This window comes from Balaenoptera physalus (assembly GCF_965194825.1).
Source record: "Balaenoptera physalus genome assembly, chromosome: 20".
Taxonomy (NCBI): domain Eukaryota; kingdom Metazoa; phylum Chordata; class Mammalia; order Artiodactyla; family Balaenopteridae; genus Balaenoptera; species Balaenoptera physalus.
This window is the reverse complement of record NC_138901.1, coordinates 49014989-49034466: the sequence shown is the minus strand read 5'-3', so window position 1 is coordinate 49034466 and position 19478 is coordinate 49014989. Positions and strand designations below refer to the sequence as shown.

At 54.6% G+C, this 19478-nt stretch overlaps 1 protein-coding gene across 5 annotated transcripts in view; it reads left to right on the top strand.

The window, feature by feature from the left end:
• Window positions 1-19478, top strand: part of SEZ6 (seizure related 6 homolog) — a 97449-nt gene that overhangs the window by 67553 nt on the left and 10418 nt on the right. For all 5 annotated transcript variants that reach the window (XM_082442789.1, XM_082442788.1, XM_082442791.1 and 2 more), the window contains 3 exons: window positions 5256-5924; window positions 6351-6484; window positions 16722-16917. In XM_082442789.1, coding sequence (XP_082298915.1) covers window positions 5256-5924; window positions 6351-6484; window positions 16722-16917 — 999 coding nt within the window. The remainder of the gene's footprint in view (window positions 1-5255; window positions 5925-6350; window positions 6485-16721; window positions 16918-19478) is intronic.

Sequence of the window (19478 nt, the reverse complement as noted above, 5' to 3'; positions counted from 1 at the left end):
TCTTGAAGAAGCCACACCCCCACTCTAGGCCTCAGTTTCCCCATCTGTTGTATAGGGCTTATATTGCCTTTTCTGTTAATACAAGTAGTCGACAGCAGCAAACCTACCTCAGACACAGGGATACTGTGGGGTAATTATTTCAGTAGTAGAACATGGAATCAGGCCTCAGGGGCCCTATGTGGCCCTGCCAGCCTCCAGCTGGGGACCCTCAGTTCAGGAGGTAGGCCTGGGCCCAGTGGAACCGTCTCTGTGGAGACCAGGCTCTGGCTCTGGGGGGCCCAGGTTCTCTTACTCCAGGGGCCTTTCTTCCCTCCCTCGGGCTCTGGGATAAAGGGGGTCCACAGGGACCAGGCCCTCACTAATCCCCTATTAAAACTTGAAAGGGGCCAGAGAACCTCCAGAAAAAACTCATTAGCTTTTGTGGGATAATAAATAGATCCCATTAAATACTCATTCTCCCTATGCTGGGCCAGCTTAACCTCCAGAACCCTGAGGGGTAGCTCCCTGCCCACTGTATCCCCCAGGTTCCCCCTGTACCCGCCTGCAGTCATGCTCCCCTCAGCTGAAAGCTGGTGCTGCCACAAGTTGGGGATCAAGCCTGACCTTTCTGAGAACTGTGGGGTCCCCTTCCTGTGCCAGCCGCTAAGGCCAGCAGGTCCGCCCGCCCTTGCAGAGGATGGGGTGGGGCTGGCCATTGAGAGGATAGGCCTGTCTCTAGATGGCCCTCACCAAACCCAGGAGGTCCCCACTCCACAGATGGAGAAGCAAAGGCTCGAGTGGGCAGTCCCCCCCGTCCAATCACACCGCTACTGAGACATAGATTGGGGATTGGAACCTGAGGTTTTTCTTTCTGTCTGGAGCAGAAAGATCTGCAGACACAATAGCACTAAGCAGGCAGCCCACCTGGGCCTGAGGCGGCATCTGGAGTGTGTTGCCAGGTGCAGCATTTGCCCCAGGCAGGGACCACCACCCTCCGCCATTGTCTCCACACAGACCAATTCCAACTCCTCAGCCCACAGGGGCAGTGACCCTTGGCAACGTCCTGGGCCTCACTGAGCCTCAGTTTCCCCATCTATCGGGCAGGGACAGAACACCTACCCAGCTGGATGCTATGAAGAAGAGTCCCCAGTCGTTATGGCTTTCCCTAAACAGAAGCTAGCACCGCGCCCCATCTAGATCCCAGTCTGTGCAGGTGGAGCACGCGGCCCCCTGTCTCCACCCTCACCCAGCTGGGCCCAGGGGAGGAGCGGGCAGGGCAGGCGGCTTTCCCTGGGAGGCCCCGGCGGGGGCTAAGGGGAGGGGGCTTCCAATCCCAAGAGGGGCCACAGGGGGGCGGCGCGGGCCGGGAGGCGGAGCGGGAGAGAATCCACCGGGGAGGCATCCTGAATGGCTCATTAGTGCCGATGAAAGCCTTTTTTCATTTCGTCTAAATACTTTAAACAGGGCTCCCTCCGATGTCTATTTGCATAGCTTAAGAGCTAATGCGGGGGGAGGGCCCAGGAGGCGGCGGCGGGGCCCACCAGGGCGGGGGGCTGCCGGGAAGCTCCGCGGTGGGAACGGCGACCGGGTGGTGTGGGAGCGGAGGGGTGTTTCCCAGTCCCAGCCCACCTGGAGGACACAGCCCCCGGCCCCGCGGGAGGGGAGGAGGGAGCAGCAGCCCAGGGTGTGCATTCCTGCGTCCCGGCACCGGGCAGGTGGGGATCCTGGGGGACTGTTTTGCTGTGGGCCACTGTCCCCCACATACATGCCAGCCTCGGAGGCACTGCCCTTTGCGCGGCGCAATGCAGTATTATCCTCATTGTACAGCTGAGGACGCTGACATGCTCGAGGTCACACACACTGCCACACAACAGGGGACATGGTCGCCCAGAAAGGAGAGGCCTCACCCGGGCCAACTTCTCCCAACCCTAAAGGCCTGCTCAGTGTTGCCCTGGCAGGAGGCTGCCCCCATCGGAGTGTGGCCTTTCCCTCTGTATTTTCCGCCACCAAAAAAAAACAAAACAACAAACAAACAAAAAACCCTGCTATTTAGAACAAAAGGATTCTCACAAAACCTCTCCAAAATGTCCGTTTTACAGCTGAGGACACAAAGGACACAGAGGTGACTTGCCCAGGCTCACTTGACTTTTAAGCGGCAGAGCTGACATTTACACCCCAGTGTATGTGTGACTTGGCGTGCCCGCCCTGCGGAGCAGTGTCCTTGTCTTCTGGTTTGAGTCTGAGACTCAGGTGTGCTTTGGACACAGAATGGGGGCTTCCTGTGTCCCAACCAGAAGGCTTCCAGAGGGCCCAGCTCAGCTCAGTCTCAGCTCAGGTCCCAGATGCCAGAAACTCTGGCCTCAGCTCTACTTCTAACCTGCATAAGACCTTGGACAAGTCCATTCCTCTCTCTGGGCCTTAGTTTCCTCAACTGGCTAGAGGACTCTCTGCTGGGTAGCCCAAGTCCCCTCCTCCTGTGAGGCAAGCTAGTGTCCTGGAAAGACTAGGGCTTTGTGAACCAGATCAACATAGGTTCAAATCCCAGCTCCACCTTTGTGTGACTGGACAAGTCCTCACCTTACCTCTCTAGGCTTCAGGTTCTTTTTCTGTAATGTGGGAATAAGAGTCCCACCTCACAGACTCGTAGTGTCAATTAAATAATCCAAGATCCGGGAACGGCCCAACTCAGTGTCTGGCACACATTAAGGTGCCTGATGAGACTGGGCGTTTGGGTCCCTGACACCTCCTGCTGCTTCCCCTGCATCACACTCCCCGTTTATCAGTCTCTACACCTTTGGACTCAGTCAGCCCAGGCAGAGAGAACCCCAGGAACCTGGGGAGGGGGCTCACAGGGCCTCAGGATTCCATCAGAATTAACCAGGGTGTCTGGAGATGCCCTTTCCCTGGAAATGGCTTGTCTCCCAGAGATTATCTTACCCTCTCTGATAGTGGGTAGCACCCTCTGGGACCACGTGGCAGCTGATTGTAGAATCAATTTGCTCGTTTGATATGCTATCTCGATCCCACTTAGCCAAGTGCTCAGTCCCCCCAGATAACACAATCAGTGCAATCAACAGTGACGGGAGGTGCCCATTAGCTCTGCTCCATTGCCCAGCGCCCACCTGGCAGCCAGCGGGAGGAGCTGTGCCCGCTACGGTCCCTTCCTGAGACAGAGGCACTCCCTCTCCCAGTGAAGACTTCCGCAGGTGCGTCCCCTGGGAGCCTCTGCTACATCTCTTCTTGGGCAACCCTGGAAGGGGACACTGGAACCCTAAGGCTCCAGTCTGTGTGATGAGAAAGGCTCTTCTTCCTTGTCATATGCTATGATCACTCTCTGGTAACCTGGCAAAGACCATGTGACATCTGGAGGCTGGGCAAAGAGAATAGCCCCGTCCTGGCATGTCAGAGGCACTCCCTGGACCCTCCACCACTGACTCAGATGAAACACACAGGACACTGCCAGACCATCTGCTCCAGGGGGTATGGGTCTGGCTGGGCATCTAGTTTGGACACTGTGTTGTCAGTGTCTGGTACAGAATGCCAAGGCACAGATGGACTCCTTTAGTGAGCATCTCAGGAGATAGGGGTTGGGCCTCGTTCCTCAGGGCTTTGGGGCCCCAAGGCCCCTCTGACCCAGAGCAATGGAGAACCCTCTGACCTGCACCCACCTCCCTCACGCCAATTTCCTCCCTCCTCCCAATTGTCTGACACATCAGAGCTACCATGGTCTCCTGAACAGAATGTAGGCCATCTGCCGCTTCCTCACGCCTGCCAATCCATGGGGTAGGTGTGAGCCTGTGGAATGACAGCCCCATCATCGGACGTGCAGAGGAACCAACCTTCTCCTTGCAAACTCTGTTATCTCACCCTGGTTGTTTCCCTTCAAATCTTCATGCAGCCATTTTGAGAGCTGTTAAAAATCAGAATATCTTCCCAGCCTTCTCCAAACTGGCAAAATTCTATGTGAAGTGAATCTGGAGCCAGCATCCATTGACCTTTTTCTGGCAGCCAAGGATCTGGGGAGCCTAGTGGGCCACAGGCAGAATATGCATCATCTCTTCAGCTATGTGGTTAAATAAGTCAATACAATCAATAGCATAGCAACCTCAGACCAGTAACAGCAAATAAGTTTCTTCTTCCATAGCCTATCTAATCAATTGGTAGTGGCTGCCTGGAGAACTGTGTTAAGAAAGATTCTGAAGCCCCATGTGGCCTCAGCAAGAAATAACCAAAATTGGTTAATAATGTCTACCATGGATTGGGGGGGAGGGGCTTGTAGCATGCAGCTGACCCTACTTTAGATCCTGCCCTAGACGGCCCCTGGCTTGTGTCAACAGAAAGATAAAGAGAATTCAGAGAGACACAGCAAATGGGAAAGGGGAGTAATATTATCTCAGTTAATCCTATAAAAGAAACCCCATTTTACAGATGAGAAAAATAAGGTTCAGAGAGTTTGTTATTCGCCCAAGGTCACACAGTCCCATGGTGATGGATTTGAAGCTACATCTGCCTTACTCCAGAGTTTACATCTGCCTTACTCCAGAGTTTAGCTTTTGTAGAAGGACAAAAAAGAGAGAGAGAGAGACAAAAGAAATGATTTTCTGAAAAGTGAGAGAAATAGGGCATAATGGGACCCCAACAAAAATGTCATCATGTGTCCGTGAGGGAATCTAAAATAAAATCCCGAATCTATGAAGCATTTCCTGAGACTAATGACCAGGTTCATTGAGAACAGAAAGTGAACTTGAATGCAATGCCCTGTAATCTCAGGCAGAAAAGTCACACTGGTGGGGGATGGCACTCTTGCTAAGGGTGTCATCTCTGGTCTTCAATTGACTGGTCGTTGACTTTGAGCAGTCATTTCCTTTCTTTGACCTTGTTTCGTCATTGGTAAAATAAGGCCTTTGAGCTACATTAGGGATGAGAAATATTTGTTCGTCATGTTGGTCTGAGGTGTCAGGCATGGCTACCTACAATTCTGTGTTGAGAAGGATTCTGAGGCCGAATCTGAGAACAGCCAGGAAATAGTGCAATGATAGATTAGTAATGTCCACCTCTGGTGTTGGAGAAGGGATATCTCATGTGCCATCCTTAAAGTATGTGATATCATCTCACTTCCAGCTCTAAAATTCTATAGCTCCATGATTTTCAACCATGAGGACACTCCCCAAGGCTCTATGTCAAAAGAGAGGTGGATCTCCTACTGCCTGGACTAGGTGTGATGCTGCTCACTGCGGGGCAGGAGGAGAACCTCTGATCCTCTGTTACTATTTCAGGACTTTCCTCGGAGGCCCCTACAGTGGGGGAAGAGCAGGCCCCAGGCATGGAGGAGACGGAGGGGGAGCTGACAGTGAACCCCACACCTGAGCAGCCAGAACGAGGCATCCACTTCGTCACAACGGCCCCTACCCTGAAGCTGCTTAACCACCACCCCCTGCTCGAGGAATTCCTGCAAGAGGGGTTGGAGGAGGGGGAGGCAGAGCTGAGGCCAGCACAGCCCTTCCGGCCTGACCCACCTACACCATACACCCCGAGTCCCCTTCCCCGTCTGGCTAAGCAGGACAGCCGCCCCGTCTTCACCAGCCCCACTCCAGCCATGGTGGCAGCGCCTACTCAGCCCCAGTCCAGGGAAGGACCCTGGAGCCTGGAGTCAGAGCCCCCTGCACTTCACATCACAGCTCCTCTACCTCCAGGGCCCAGTATGGCAATGCCCACCCCAGGCCCAGCAGAGAGGCCCAATACTACACCCCCTAGCAGGGCATGGACTCCGACCCGAGAAGGTCCTGGAGACATAGGCAGGCCCTGGGCTCAAGAGGTCATGTCGCAGACCACAGGGCTTGGGATTGAGGGGACCATCACCACCTCTACGGCTTCAGGGGACGATGAGGAGACCACCACCACCAGCACCATCATCACCACCACCATCACCACAGTCCAGCCACCAGGTCAGCTACTTGATGGCTTGCAGATCTAGAGATGGGAATGGGGGAGCTGAGGGGCCCCTGAATTCCTCCCTCTCTTTCACTGTGCTGGCCTGCCTTGCCCTTGGGAACCAGACAGACCCAGGTTCAAATCCTGATTGGAAGCAACTACAGCAGACCTTAGAAATTTTATCTCACCTCCCTGAGCCTCATCTGTACAATGGCAATAAGAAGACCTACCTCACTGAGCCACTGCAAGAACTGAGATAAGATTGCACACAGTAGGTGCTCGAGGGAAAGTAGTCCCCTGCTTTTAACAGGGTAATAGACCTCCCAAGGGGTGAGCCTCACCACACACGCGCACGCACGCACAAACACACACAGGTCAGCCATAGTTGGATCCACTTTGCCAGAGCTGGGTTTAGCCTTATGTCTCCTCCTGCCTCCCAGGCCCTTGTAGCTGGAATTTCTCAGGCCCAGAGGGCGCTCTGGACTCCCCCACGGCCCCCAGCTCACCCCTTGATGGCGGCCTGGACTGTTTCTACTACATCTCTGTCTATCCTGGCTACGGTGTGGAAATCAAGGTGAGTGACCTGGATTCGGCAGGGGCAGAACTGGGGCTAGTGTGTTATCTTTCCGGAAAGGTGCTGGCCATGGGGGTGGGGGGCGGTGGGTAGAGATGTGCAGGGTCATCAGTTGGACAGGGACCTAGGGCCAGGGCTGGGCAGTGGGCCTAAAACACGGTTGGATTCTGCCCTGCGCCTCAGGGAGTGAAGAGGCTCCTGCTCCCGCGCAGCAGTGCCTGGGCTGAGAGCGGCTGCTGGAGAAGCACGTGTGCCTGTCCTCTTCCCCCAAGGGTTTAATCAGGAGCTCAGGAGAGCCTGAGGAGGGGCTCTAGCCTCGATGGGCACGGGATTGGGTGAGTGTCTGAATCCATGCGTCTGAGTCGAAAGAACTCAGGGCGGCCTTGTTAGACCTGTGAGAGCCGTGGAGCCTCACTCACTCACATATTCACTCCCTCATGTATTCACTTACTCTTTCCCTTCAGCAAATACTCCCTGAGTAGCTCCTCTGGGCCAGGCCCTGTGCTGGCTCCTGGGATGCAGAGGTGGGAAGACAGACATGGCCGCAGCATCAAAGGTGACCAGCTGCTGGGAGAGCCAGACCTAGCACCCAGCCCCATGCCCCCTACCTTCCTGTCTCATCCCTCCCTTGGCATTAAGCCTCCCTCTTAATCCCCAAACCTGAGCCTGCAGGTCCTCGTGGCTGTTCCACAGGCTCCAGCACCTCCACAGGCCCCAAACCCAACTCTTCCTTTTTGTTCCCCCAAACCTGCTTGCCACCCCACTCCTGTCCTCAGAGGCTGACCCCAACCAGCCAGAAACCTAGAGCAGGGCCACCACGGTGCATTGTAGATGGCATCCCTGGAGCTGTGTGACCAGAGGCACCTTGGCCCTTCCCTCTCCCTGTTCCACCATCTCCCTGATGCCCAAGTTCTATCACCATGACACTCCCCCAGACTCAGATCTACCTGCTTCTCCCCCTCTATCCCAACCGCCACGTGGTTCAGCCTCTGTCATCCCTCCCCTGATGCTGTAGCGGATGCCTCACTGGTCACTCCACTCACGCTTGCCCCCATTACCATCCTCCACCCACACTGCAGTCATTTTTCTCAAATGAAATCGATCCTACCTCCCACGTCTCCCCCAAGGGCCTCTAAATCAAGGCCAGCGCCTCTAGGCCCGTCTCTAGCCACTTCTTCCCTTGTTCTCTACTCCTGCTTTGCACTAAACAGCTTTCAGCTAAGGGAATGGGTCAAGCGCACTTTCCCCACAAGCCCCAATTTCACCTACTGGTCCCTTTGCATGGAAGAGTCATCCTCCTATCGCCTCCCCTAGGACTCAACCCTGGCATCACTTTTTCTGGGAATTCTCTCCTGATCCCCAAAGCCTGGGGCATCCCCCATCCTCGCTCATCACGCTGTCTCCTATGGGTCTGTTTATAGCTGTCACCTCCCCAGCTAGACTGTAAGCTCCTTGAGGGGTGCCTTTGTGTACACGGCCCAGACTGGGTTCTCCATGGGCTGACTGAATGAATGGACAAATGAATGGAGGTAGGAAGGAATGAGGTGACATTTAATGTGACTCTGGAGACTGAATGCAGGTGGAGAGGAGAGGCATTCAACCTGGTTGAGGGAATCAGGGCGGTGACTGAGGAGCACAGGGAAGGGGCAGAGGAGGAGTCCCGGGAAGAGAACAGCTCTGCCTATCCCCCATTCCCGGCCTGCTCCGCACGCATCCCACAGCCCCTGGATCTGGGCCTAGAGCTAGCTCATCTGTCCTGGGGCAGCACCCTCAGCCCTGCCCTCTGGGGATGTCAGGTCCAGGTCTCTGAGCCAGGCCCTGCGGAGGGGGACGTTCTCCCAGCACTGGTGGGCCCCTCCCCTTCTTTCTGTAACTGTTCGCTCCTGTTCTGTCAAGCCCTGTGCCCCTCGCTCTGGTCTGACTGGGAGGGTAATTAGGAACAGCCACCCCCCTCCCCCCAAGCCATTAGCACTCAGTGCCGCTTAATTAAGGTAATTAATGTAAAATCATCACCTAATGAGTGGTGGCACTGGCTGTGGCTCACCAGGTGGAAGGCACCAGCTGCAGGTGTGGGGAAGGGGGTGGGAGGGGGCAGATGCCAGGCTGGCTGCCCCTCTGCAGGCCTGGCCTGGTTCTACCTGTCCCCCAAGCCTACCATCCCCACTGACGCCCATTAGGCCAGGCCGGGCCCAGTCCTGGTTCTCTCCACAATGAGGCAAGATGCTGCCTCTGCCTGCCCTGGCCCTGGCCCAGGCACAAGCCCCACCCTGGATACCCGCCCCACCTCACGTAAGCCCCCGGAAGCCCCGTATCTGTTGTCTGGTTCTGCCACATTTTTTTCATCAAATTCAAAAGCTGTTACCAGGCAACCTTGAGAGGAAGACCTGCCATAGCCCTGGATTGCTGTCAGGAAACGTAGCAGGCAGATGCTGGCCCCGCCCTCTACCGTACCACCACTGGGCAGAGTCCTTGGGGACCCTGTCGGCCCTGATGGCCTGAGAGCACCTGAGGCCATGGCAGGGAGGGCTGGGTGGGGAGGGACAGAATCATCCAGGGCTGAAGCAGGATTTAAGGTTCTTCCATGGCCAGTTCCAGCAACCTCTGCTCCTATCTAAGCCTCCTGGCCACACCACACAGGCCACTTGGGAACCTAAAGAATTAATGACACTGCAGACCAATACCCAATGGGTAGTTGAAAAACTGAGGCCATGAAGGAAAGGGAATTGCCCAAGGTCACTCCGTTATTCATTAACTAATGTTTTGTTTTTCAAATTTATTTATTTATTTATTTATGTTTGGCTGCATTGGGTCTTCGTTGCTGCATGTGGGCTTTCTCTAGTTGCAGCGAGCGGAGACTACTCTTTGTTGCAGTGCGCGGGCTTCTCATTGTGGTGGCTTCTCTTATTGTGGAGCATAGGCTCTAGGTGCGCAGGCTTCAGTAGTTGTGGTGCGCGGGCTTTAGTAATTGTGGCTTACGGGCTCCAGAGCTCAGGCTCAGTAGTTGTGGTGCACGGGCTTAGTTGCTCCGCGGCATGTGGGATCCTCCCAGACCAGGGCTCGAACCTGTGTCCCCTGCATTGGCAGGCGGATTCTTAACCGCTGCGCCACCAAGGAAGCCCTAACTAATGCTTTTTGATGAGTGAATTTGTTCCACAAGTACAGATTGAGCAATTACTATGTGCCAGGCTCTGTACTGGGCGCCGGAGACATGGATCTTCACAGTTAGTGAGGGAGACAGAAATCATAAATGATGACCAAAAAAAAAAAAAGATGACCACAGAGTGTGCAGTGCTGTTAGGGATAAGAGTGGGAGGTGACTTTATTGCCTAGGAGCAGGAGGTGGGCTTAATGGCTTCTGGATTGCACTCCTGCCAGAGGCTAGGCCTGAGTGCAGTGCCCTCCTGCCCAGGGCTGGCAGCTGGGCCAGGCCATGCTGTGCACTGGGGGCAAGACAGATGAGACAGCTGGAACGCCCAGGAGGCTGCCCACTGCTCCTTCAGGCTTGGGGAAGGCTTGTGGCTTCTTCCCATCATGGGTAAGCCCCTGCCTGCCCTTCCGTGAATTCACAGGGATGGCTCAGGGTAGGCGGAAGGGATGGAATCCAGGCAAGGGGGACTGGAGGAACCATGGGAGGAGAGGAACTTTTTTTGTTTTCTGTTTTGGCCACACCACGCGGCATGTGGGATCCTAGTTCCCCAACCAGGGATCGAGCCTGAGTCCCCTGCATTGGAAGTGCGGAGTCTTAACCAATGGACCACCAGAGAAGTCCGGAACATCTTAAAGACCCACAAATCACACTCCTGTGCAGGTCAGCCTGACACCATGCTGAACCCCTGCCATGTGACCACAGCTCTGACTAAAGGCTGGGCCCCTGGGCGAGACCCTCTCAATTCCCTCTTTGTGAGGAACAGCCTCAGGGGTTCCAGAATCCCTAACAGCCCATGTCTCCAAGGCTTAGACCACAGCCCCTCATAACCTGCTTCATCCCTGGCCCCCACCCCCCTTCAGGATGCTGCAGCTATCTGTGCCTTCTGAGGCTGAGGGTCTGGGCTGCCTGTAGGAAGAAGGCCAGGGCCAGCCCTCTATGATGGGAAGAGGCTTGCCTATTTCAGCTGGGGATTGGGCACTGGGCTAGGCTCTTTTCAGAGAGATCCAGAGAAGACCCTTCAGGATGGGTGGGCATGAGCCCCATGGCCCATGAGGGTCCCATTTCCTCTCCAGGCAGCCAGCTCCCCTGAGAGCTCCAGGCCTTTCTGGGCCTGGCTCATGTCTCTCACTGTGCTTGGCATTCCAAGAGCCTTCCCATTGCCAGCCCCATCTTGGCTTGGCTGCTCTCTGTACCATCTGGAGCCTGGACACAGCTGCCCACAGTCCCTGCCCTAGTGCCCCAGATGGCCCCATTGGAACACTGCCCTCCCATGCCAGGCCAGCTGCCAGTTTGATAACCGGAACACCCTACCCTTCTAGGCCAGGTCAGGGCCAGGCCTGATATGGACGCAGGAGTAGGGTGGTGGGTCAGGAGGGGTGAGATTTCTCAGCAACCTCCTCTTTCTTGGCTCCTGGAAGGCTTATCTGAGGGGGTGTCACAAGGGAGCAAACAGGTCTAGCCCCATGGATTTAGGCCCCTCTTCCCCTCCCTAAAGCAGACCCTACCCCATAAGTGTTTGTAGACAAGCATCAGTTAAGACAATAGCATAGAAGCTGTCACATAGAGCACAGAAACTGAAAGCGGGGTTCCAATCCTGGTCCTGCAGCCCATCTCTCAGTCACTGGGCTAAGCCCCTGGCCTTCTCTGGGCCTGTTTCCCTTTCTGTTAAAGGAGGTTGAACCAGATGATGCAAAAGGCTCCTCCCAGCCAGTCCCTCTGAGTATGGCTCTTTTTCTGGGTGGGAAGCTCCCTCAGAGCTCAGAATGGACAGTGGCATCTCAGGCCTTTGACCCTGTTTCCTGCTTCCTAGCAGCTCAGAATCTGGGCTAGGGAGAGGGTGGCTCCCAGGTACAGTGCCTCCCGGGCAGAGCCCTGGCAGACTTGAGGTGAGGTGGGTCCACAGCCTGGGCGGGGCCCAGGTCTCTCCAAAAAAGGGAAAGAGGACTGCTCATGCTGCGCCCACTCTGTGCTGAGCCCCGTACAGGCGGGATCTAACTTAACCCTTATAACCCCATGAGGTAGGTGTGATTATCTCATTTCACAGATGAAACTGGGGTTCAGAGATGTCATGTGACTTGCCCAAGGACCTATCAACTAGTCGATGATGGAGCTGGGAGTTGATCCCAGGACTCAAGAGTCCCTGTTCTTCCCCTGGCCCAGAAGATTGGCCTGTTCCAGAAAGAGAGTTCAGTTGGGAACAGTTGGAGAACTCCATCCCCAACCCCTTTTCTCAGCCCAGCCCTGCCTGCTCCTCTAGGAACCCGATCTGGAATTCTCCCAGTTTCAGTTTCGGGGGAGAAGCCTGGGATGCTTGCATGAAGACAAAGCACTGGACCAGGAATCAGGAGTCCTGGCCTGGAGTCCTGGCTTTGCCTTGGATTTACAGTGTGACCCAAAGAGGAGCTCTCAACTTCTCTGATTACGAGGTTCCCTTCTCTATAGACTGGAGGTAAACACAGCCTGCCCTGCCTCCCTTATTGAGGTTTTGTGAGATCTGAGAGGATAATGGGTGTGAAAGAGCTTTGAAAACTGTAAAGGATCTCATGGGAAGAATTGTGATTCTACTACTGTTGGAGTGAGGGAGCACATGTATGTGTGGGCATGTGTGCCAGGTCATGTGTTTGAGGGAGTTGTGTGCATGCAGTGGGTTTATGTCAGAGTACACACACAGGTGCTGGTGATCAGGAGAGTGCAGTGGAGCAGGGGCCGTGGTCAGCTTCTGGGAGTGGGACACAGGTACTGGGGGAGGGGCTTACATACAAGTCATCCCTGAGCTCATGGCCTGTGCAGGGTTGTACTAAGATGATTGTGTGCAAAGACTTGTGGCACCATCCTGTCTATGAGTTGCACCATTAGAGCATGTCCTGGAGACTGACTGGCAGCTTCCATGGGGACAGACAGGCCAGTCAAGGCTGATGGTCTGGGGTTGGCAGAGGGCAACCTGAATCCTCCCCACCTCCCATCCAGGAAGGAGTCAGCCCCCTCAAAGCAGCCATATTTCCTTCCTTGAACTGACCCCTGGTCTGCTGGCAGCTGGGCAATATTAGACAGCCCAGAGTCCTGTGGGAATTGTCCTCGGCTCCCTCTGCTTCTGTCTTCCCCGGCCTGATCCCCAACTCCCCTCTTGTCACTGGCTAGGGGTGTGGGGAGACAGCCCTCGTGAGCAGAGCTGACATTTCAATCTGTCTCCTGAGCCCTTCAGATGCCTGCAAATTACATCAAGACTTCATCACCCCCCTTGTCTAACACCCAGCCCTGTCTGGCCCCTGTCAGGCCTGGCCCTCAAACAAGTGACAAATTACATCTGGCCACTGTGGCAGGCCTGCAAGTGGGTGCTTGAAACCCAAGGGACCAGTGCTGCATAGACAGCCATTGTGAGAACAGAGTACCTTCTGGATAAGAGCCCCAAGTAATCAGGCCTACTCCATTCCATGCTCTCATGGCAACCCCTGCCACCAGGCCAGCTTTGAGCGGCCCATGCCTTGCCCAGATCAGAGGGGGACAGAGGTCTCAGCTCCCAGTTTTCTCAGCTTTACGGGCTTCTGGGGGGAAAGATGGCTCAACATCTTGAAAAAAGCCCAGTGTGGCCAAAAACCACCTCCCTGCTAAACCTGACAGACCTGGGACCCAGGAATAAAGATGTCTAGAAATCTGTCTGCAGGTGACACCCCCATGAGGTTAGGAGGGAGGGAGCTGCCTTTGCCTCCAGCAAGGCCAGGCTCTGCTACTTAACACCTGTGTGACCTTAGCCTCTCCCAGCCTCTGTTTACTTAAGGGGATTTTACCACCCACCTTACAGAATTCTGGTGAGGATGAAATAATATCTGTAAATAGTACAAGGCTTGACACATTGTAGGTGCTCTGTGAATGGTAATTGTTGTTATTGCTGTTGCCACTGTTGCTGGCTAAAAAGCAGGGTCAGGAGCTGGAAGATAGGGGTCAAAAGGGTGTTTATGGGAACTAGGAAAAAATGCTAACTTCATGTCTACTTCTCTGCCTTCACTTCATTAGTAATTTCCCTGCAGTGATGTCCTCCCTTCCTCCTCCTCCTCCCAGGCTGGCCCTGCCCCCTTAAGGCGCTCTCAGACCCACCTGCTGCACGTGCTCTCCCTGAGTCTGCAACCCCTCCACTCCCCCCTAGAGGATTCCTGCTGCATGCATTCAGTCCCACTTAAGGCAGAATTATATGCTGCCTGGCATCTCTCGATAATTACAGATTCCACGTGTGTGAGTCTTGTTTGCCCAACTCTAGAATCACAGAATCTCCAAGTTTGAGGGGACCTCATCCAGCCTCCGCCTGCTGCAGGAATTCCCTGAGGAATGTCCCTGGCAGATGGTCCGGCAGCCTCCACCCAAATGTGCCCTGGAGGGGAGCTCCTTATGGAGAGGCTGCACATCTGCCCCAGCACCCTGCCTTGAGCCTTCTCTTCAGCCCCAAAGATCCCTTAGGCCTTTTCTCCCAGGCAGGGGAGTCTGCAGGGCACATATGCTCTCAGCACCCACAGTCTGAGGGGGCCAGAGCCTAGCGCAGCTGTGTCCTTGGACCTGGCTGGGCTCAGCATCCTCTGTGCTTCTCAGTTTACAGAAATCTGCAAGGAATGTACCTCTAGCGACCCGCACATTCACCCTTTCCACACATCTTTATTGCAACTGGCCAGTGAAGAGGGCATTGTGACCCAAAATGCTACCTGTAGGCTTTAGAAGAGAGACAGACGGTAGAGAGGCCTGAAGTAAAGGAACTGACTGGCCTGGCTTGGGAGGCGGAGGATGGTGGCCCTGAGACCTGAATGAGCAGCTTCAGCAGGAGAGGAAAAATGGAAGGCATTCCCTGGGCAGGGTCCTGCATATGCAAATGCCCAGAGGAGGGGAGTGAGGCGTGGCCTGCGGCTGCAGTGAAGATAAGAGGCTGGCATAGCTGTGAGCTGGGAAGTTTGGACCTTTTCCTGTGGACAATCTGAAGTCACCAACAGGGTTTGGGTAGGAGAGAGACATGATCCAATCTGAGACAGCTGGGGCCAGGGAGATGCGTTGGGGATGGGAGGGGTGAAGGCCAGGTGAGGAACAGTGGCGGGGGGTGGGGGGGGGGAGGGTGGTAGGTAATCAGAGCCAAGATAGAGACAAAGGGATGGAGAGGAGGAATCAACTGAAATATTTGGGAGATAAGATTAGGAAGGATTTGGTGACTCACTGGATGCCACTTAACTAGCCCAGGCGGATAATCTGTGAAGGTCCTGCCTCAGAGCAACATAGTAAGGACCTTGGAAACCATGTAGATCAGTGCTTCGGAATCACCTTGTTAAAATGCAAAGGATGAGGACTTCCCTGTTGGCGCGGTGGTTAAGAACCCGCCTGCCAATCCGGGGGACACGGGTTCGAGCCCTGGCCGGGAAGATCCCACATGCCTCAGAGCAACTAAGCCCGTGCGCCACAGCTACTGAGCCTGCGCTCTAGAGCCCGTGTGCCACAACTACTGAAGCCCGTGCGCCTAGAGCCCGTGCTCCGCAACAAGAGAAGCCACCACAATGAGAAGCCCGCGCACCGCAACGAAGAGTAGCCCCCGCTCGCCGCAACTAGAGAAAGCCCGCGAGCAGCACCGAAGACCCAACACAGCCAAAAATTAATTAATTAATTAATTTAAAAAAGAGAGAAAGAAAGAAAATCAGAGATATAAAAAAAAAAATGCAAAGGATGACTTAGTAGATCTTAGGTGGGGTCTGAGCTTCTGCATTTCTAACAAGTTCCCCGGTGGTGCTGATGCTGCTGGCCGAGGGACCACGTTCTGAGTAGCAAAGATTCACACTAGGCACTTTATATGATGGAGAAAATGAAGCTCAAATAGTCGGCATACTTGTCCAAGATCACATGGTTAGGATTAGGTCCCAGACCTCTGGGCTCCCAATCCAGTGCTCCTTTACCAGGCCACACTAACACTTCCCCTCTGGGCAGAGTCTGTTGCTGTCCGATCCTTGTTTGACTGAATGAAGGCATGGAGCCCAGAGGATGCTCCAGGGATTGAAGGTCTAAGGGCGTTGGGGTGGTGGCAGAGGGGCCTGTGACAGCCAGAGGAAAGGACTGGAAAAAGAGGCCCAGAGAAGAGAGAACAGAAGGGTGGCTGGCACGTGGAGGGGTGTGGCATAAGGCTAGGCTGAGCAGTCAGCAGAGGCCAAGTTGGGCAGGGCCTCGAGGGCCACAGCAAGGAGTCTGGACTAGATACTATGGTCTTTGTGGGCTCACTGGAGAGCCACAGATGATTTAAATAAGGAAGCACCATGAGCAGCAACATATCAGGGCTATTCACTGGCTGCAGTTCAGAGAATATCGGTGTGGAGGGAGAAGTGGGTTAAGCCCTGCAGGCAGGGAGGCTGGCAGGAGGCCGCTGCGATGGTCTAGGTGAGCAATAACAGTGAGGACGGGGGAGGTAGCAGCGGGGATGAAGAGCAGTGAACAGAGTTGGGGGCCAGTTGACAGGAAGGAATGACGGGTTTGATGTGGGGTATAAGGGAGGAGGAGAGATGCCAGTTTCTAACTTGGGCCTGCAGATGGATGGTAAGGTTATTCCCTGAGCTGGGGAGCCAGGGGAGCTGCCAGCTGGGGGAAGGGGGTGCTCAGTTTGAGGCAGGCCGGGTGTGAGATGCCAACAGAGGATGTTCAGGGGAAGCTGATGTTTAAGAGCCCACCTTGCTGGCCAGGCCCTCAGCGGACACCATCTAGTTCAACACACCAACTGCATCCCCACCTTACCGATGAGAAAACTGAGCCTAGAGCTATGAAGGGACAGGAAGCATTTGGTGTAGCTGAAAAGCTTTGGAAACAGACACGTTTACAAATCCCACTTGTGCTAATCTCTACGTGACCCTGGATAATTTACTTGATATCTCTGAACTTCAGGTCCCATTTCACAGGGTTACTGGGAAGGTAAAATGAGCTCTTCCTGCACTGAAGTGCCTAGCTCAGGGCCGGGGGCTCCAATGCCCAAGGGGCACTGAGGATTGGGCATGCCCCTGGCCTGCAGGAGCCTGAGGGCAGCAGGGCTCAATCAGCAAAAAGAAGCCTGACTCTTCTGCTTTGCTCTGTTTATTCTATGGACAGGTCCAGAACATCAGCCTCCGAGAAGGGGAGACAGTAACTGTGGAGGGCCTCGGGGGGCCTGACCCCTTGCCCCTGGCCAACCAGTCTTTCCTGCTGAGGGGCCACATCATCCGCAGCCCCACGCACCAAGCGGCCCTGAGGTTCCAGAGCCTCCCACCACCTGCTGGGCCTGGCACCTTCCATTTCTACTACCAAGGTAGGCCTGGGTAGCTGAGGAAAAGACCAGCCCAGACTGGCTGCCCTCCTGGGGATCTCTGGTGCTGTTACAGCCTGGGGGAAACATGGAGAGACTAGTAACATACAACTCAATTGCCCAGGGAAGCTCTGTACAACTGGAGGTGAGTATTGCCCATCTGATAACCTCCAGGACCTTCCCTCCTCCACCTACCACCCTGCAGAGAACTGGTCTCAAAGGGGGACCGACACAGAATCAGGCAGCCGCAGGTGTGCCCATTGCCACTCATTCATTCATTCATTCATTCAGTAAACTTTTCCTAGGCATCTGCTCCTTGCCAGGCCTGTGCTAGAGACTGACAGTATTAAGATCCAGCCAAGTCCTTGCCCTCAAGGAGTTCAGAATGTCCTCGGGAGGCAGACACCTCACAGGCAGTAACAATAGAAGGCCTCTCCCCAAATGCAAGGGGGTCAAGGTCAAAGGGGCTTGATAGTGACCATCTAAAAGTCCTTAGCTACCAACCTGGCCTTCCTGAACTGCCTCACCCACCCTGGACCTGGCCATGTCCCAGTCAGCTCAGAACACCGCTGGAAATAGGAGAGTGGCATGATGTAATAGGAAAATCACAGACTCAGGATATGGGCGGATCTGTGTCTGAATCTCCTTCCCACTGGCTATTGACCTTGGACAAGTCATTTGACCTCTCTAACCCTCCTTTTCCTCTGTTGTAAAATGAGTCCAAAACACCTACCCCACAAAGTCATGGTAGGGATGAAACAAAATGGTGCGTGTCAAGGGCTTAGCGCACATCCAGGAAGAAACCGGAACTATGTTAAAGAGCTAGTAGGATGGGAAAGGGAGGAAAAGGGGTTTGGGACTCTATCCCTCTCCCATCAGTATCCCTCCTGGCCCCTTCTTCCCCAGACAAAGTCTTCTTGATCCCTTGCACTGCTGTGACAAGGTAACCAGTTCAGATTGGGGAGTGCTAATGGGGAAATAATTGACATGAACAATTGGCTTGCATTGTCAAGGACCACTTCTGCGGCCCTGCCGGGAGCCACGATCACTCCTCTGGAGATGGGGATGCTTGGACCTCCCCCCGCTAAGCAGTACTCACCCCTTTCTGGCCTCTCCACCTAAACTGGGGGAGCAATCTGGTGTGGCAACAGGGAGCCTGGTGGCCATTAGGGGCTGGCCAGGGGCTTGTCAGAGGCAAGGGGCCAGCTGAGGCAAGGGTGAGCGTCTAGGCAGTCCGACCAGCCTCCCTAACGGCTCATCAATCCTCCCTAGCAGCGGGCATAATTTCACACCACGGTAACCTTCTCTTTTGCTGCAAATTCCTTTGCACAAACCCCCAGACCTTCTCTCTGTTGGGCCAGACAAAGTTGGCTGAAAGGCAGCAAGTTGGAGGCCTGGCGAGGGGTGCAGACCCCAAGGAGGGGCTGGGAAAGCTGGCCCAGTCCTGCCTCTTTCTCAGTTCCCAGAAGCCCTCCCTCCTCGCCCAGTTTTTGTCAATGATCAGCTCTTTCCTTAATGAGTGTAATTCCCCTAATTATAGGCTGTAATTAGCCCTGATCCCAGAGATGGGAACAGGAGCGTGTGCTCATACGCGCGTCTCCCTGGGCTGGAGAAAGAGGGTGCCAGAAGAGAGGGTGAGGGGCCCTGTACCCACACCCCTGTCAGAGCTATCCAAGATAATGTTGGAGATCATAAGGTTGGGCCCTCATCTGCAGAACCAAGTTCCAAATCCCCTCCCACAGCCTCAGGCAGGGTGAGGAAGTAGAAGGCCCTGCCAGGCATCCCCCTCCTCCCTCCTGAATATTCCTGGCACTGGACTTGGCCCCAGAAACAGATGCCAGGGAGAAAATAGCTCAACAGATTGCAGTGATGCAGGCTCCCCAGGAACAGTCGTCATGGCAACAGGAGGAAGCTCGTCTTGAGAAGTGGCACTTTACCCACCATGGAGTCTGGGGGCTTCATTGTCCGCCCCCAGCCTCCTGCTCTCACCTCATCCCAGCCCAATTTCCTAATCTGTGAAATGGGGGACCTTCCTTCCCAGAACTGTGATAAGAACTCATGGAGAAGATGGAAGTACAAGTGCTGAGCATGACGTCTGGCTCATGACCTAGACTGCCCTCAGTGTCACTCCCCCCTCCATTCTGGGTAGAATGTCCCATCCCATCCCAGCCTGGGGTTTCTCCCCAGATCATTGTGAGTGGCCGCCCTGAACAACCACCCAGGACAGCCTTGGTTATTACTCTCAGGTTTCTCTGACTCCTGAGCCCAGGTTTCTACTTCATGTGGGAAAGCAGGTGGGAAAGAGGAGATATAAAGCAGTGGGCTCTAGAGCCAGGAGTTTCAAGCACCCACTCTACCACTTACTGGCTGTGTGGTCAGGGCAAGTCCCTCAGTCTCTCCGAACCTTAGTTTTCCTCACCTGAAGGTGAGTTAATAAGCCCTAACTTCCTCCTAAGCATGTTGTAGACATCAAGTAAGAAGAGTATGAAGGCACTTTAGAAGCTGGAAGGTGCATGCAGATGTGAGGTGCTTTTATTAATCAAAATTACAAACAATAACAGCAA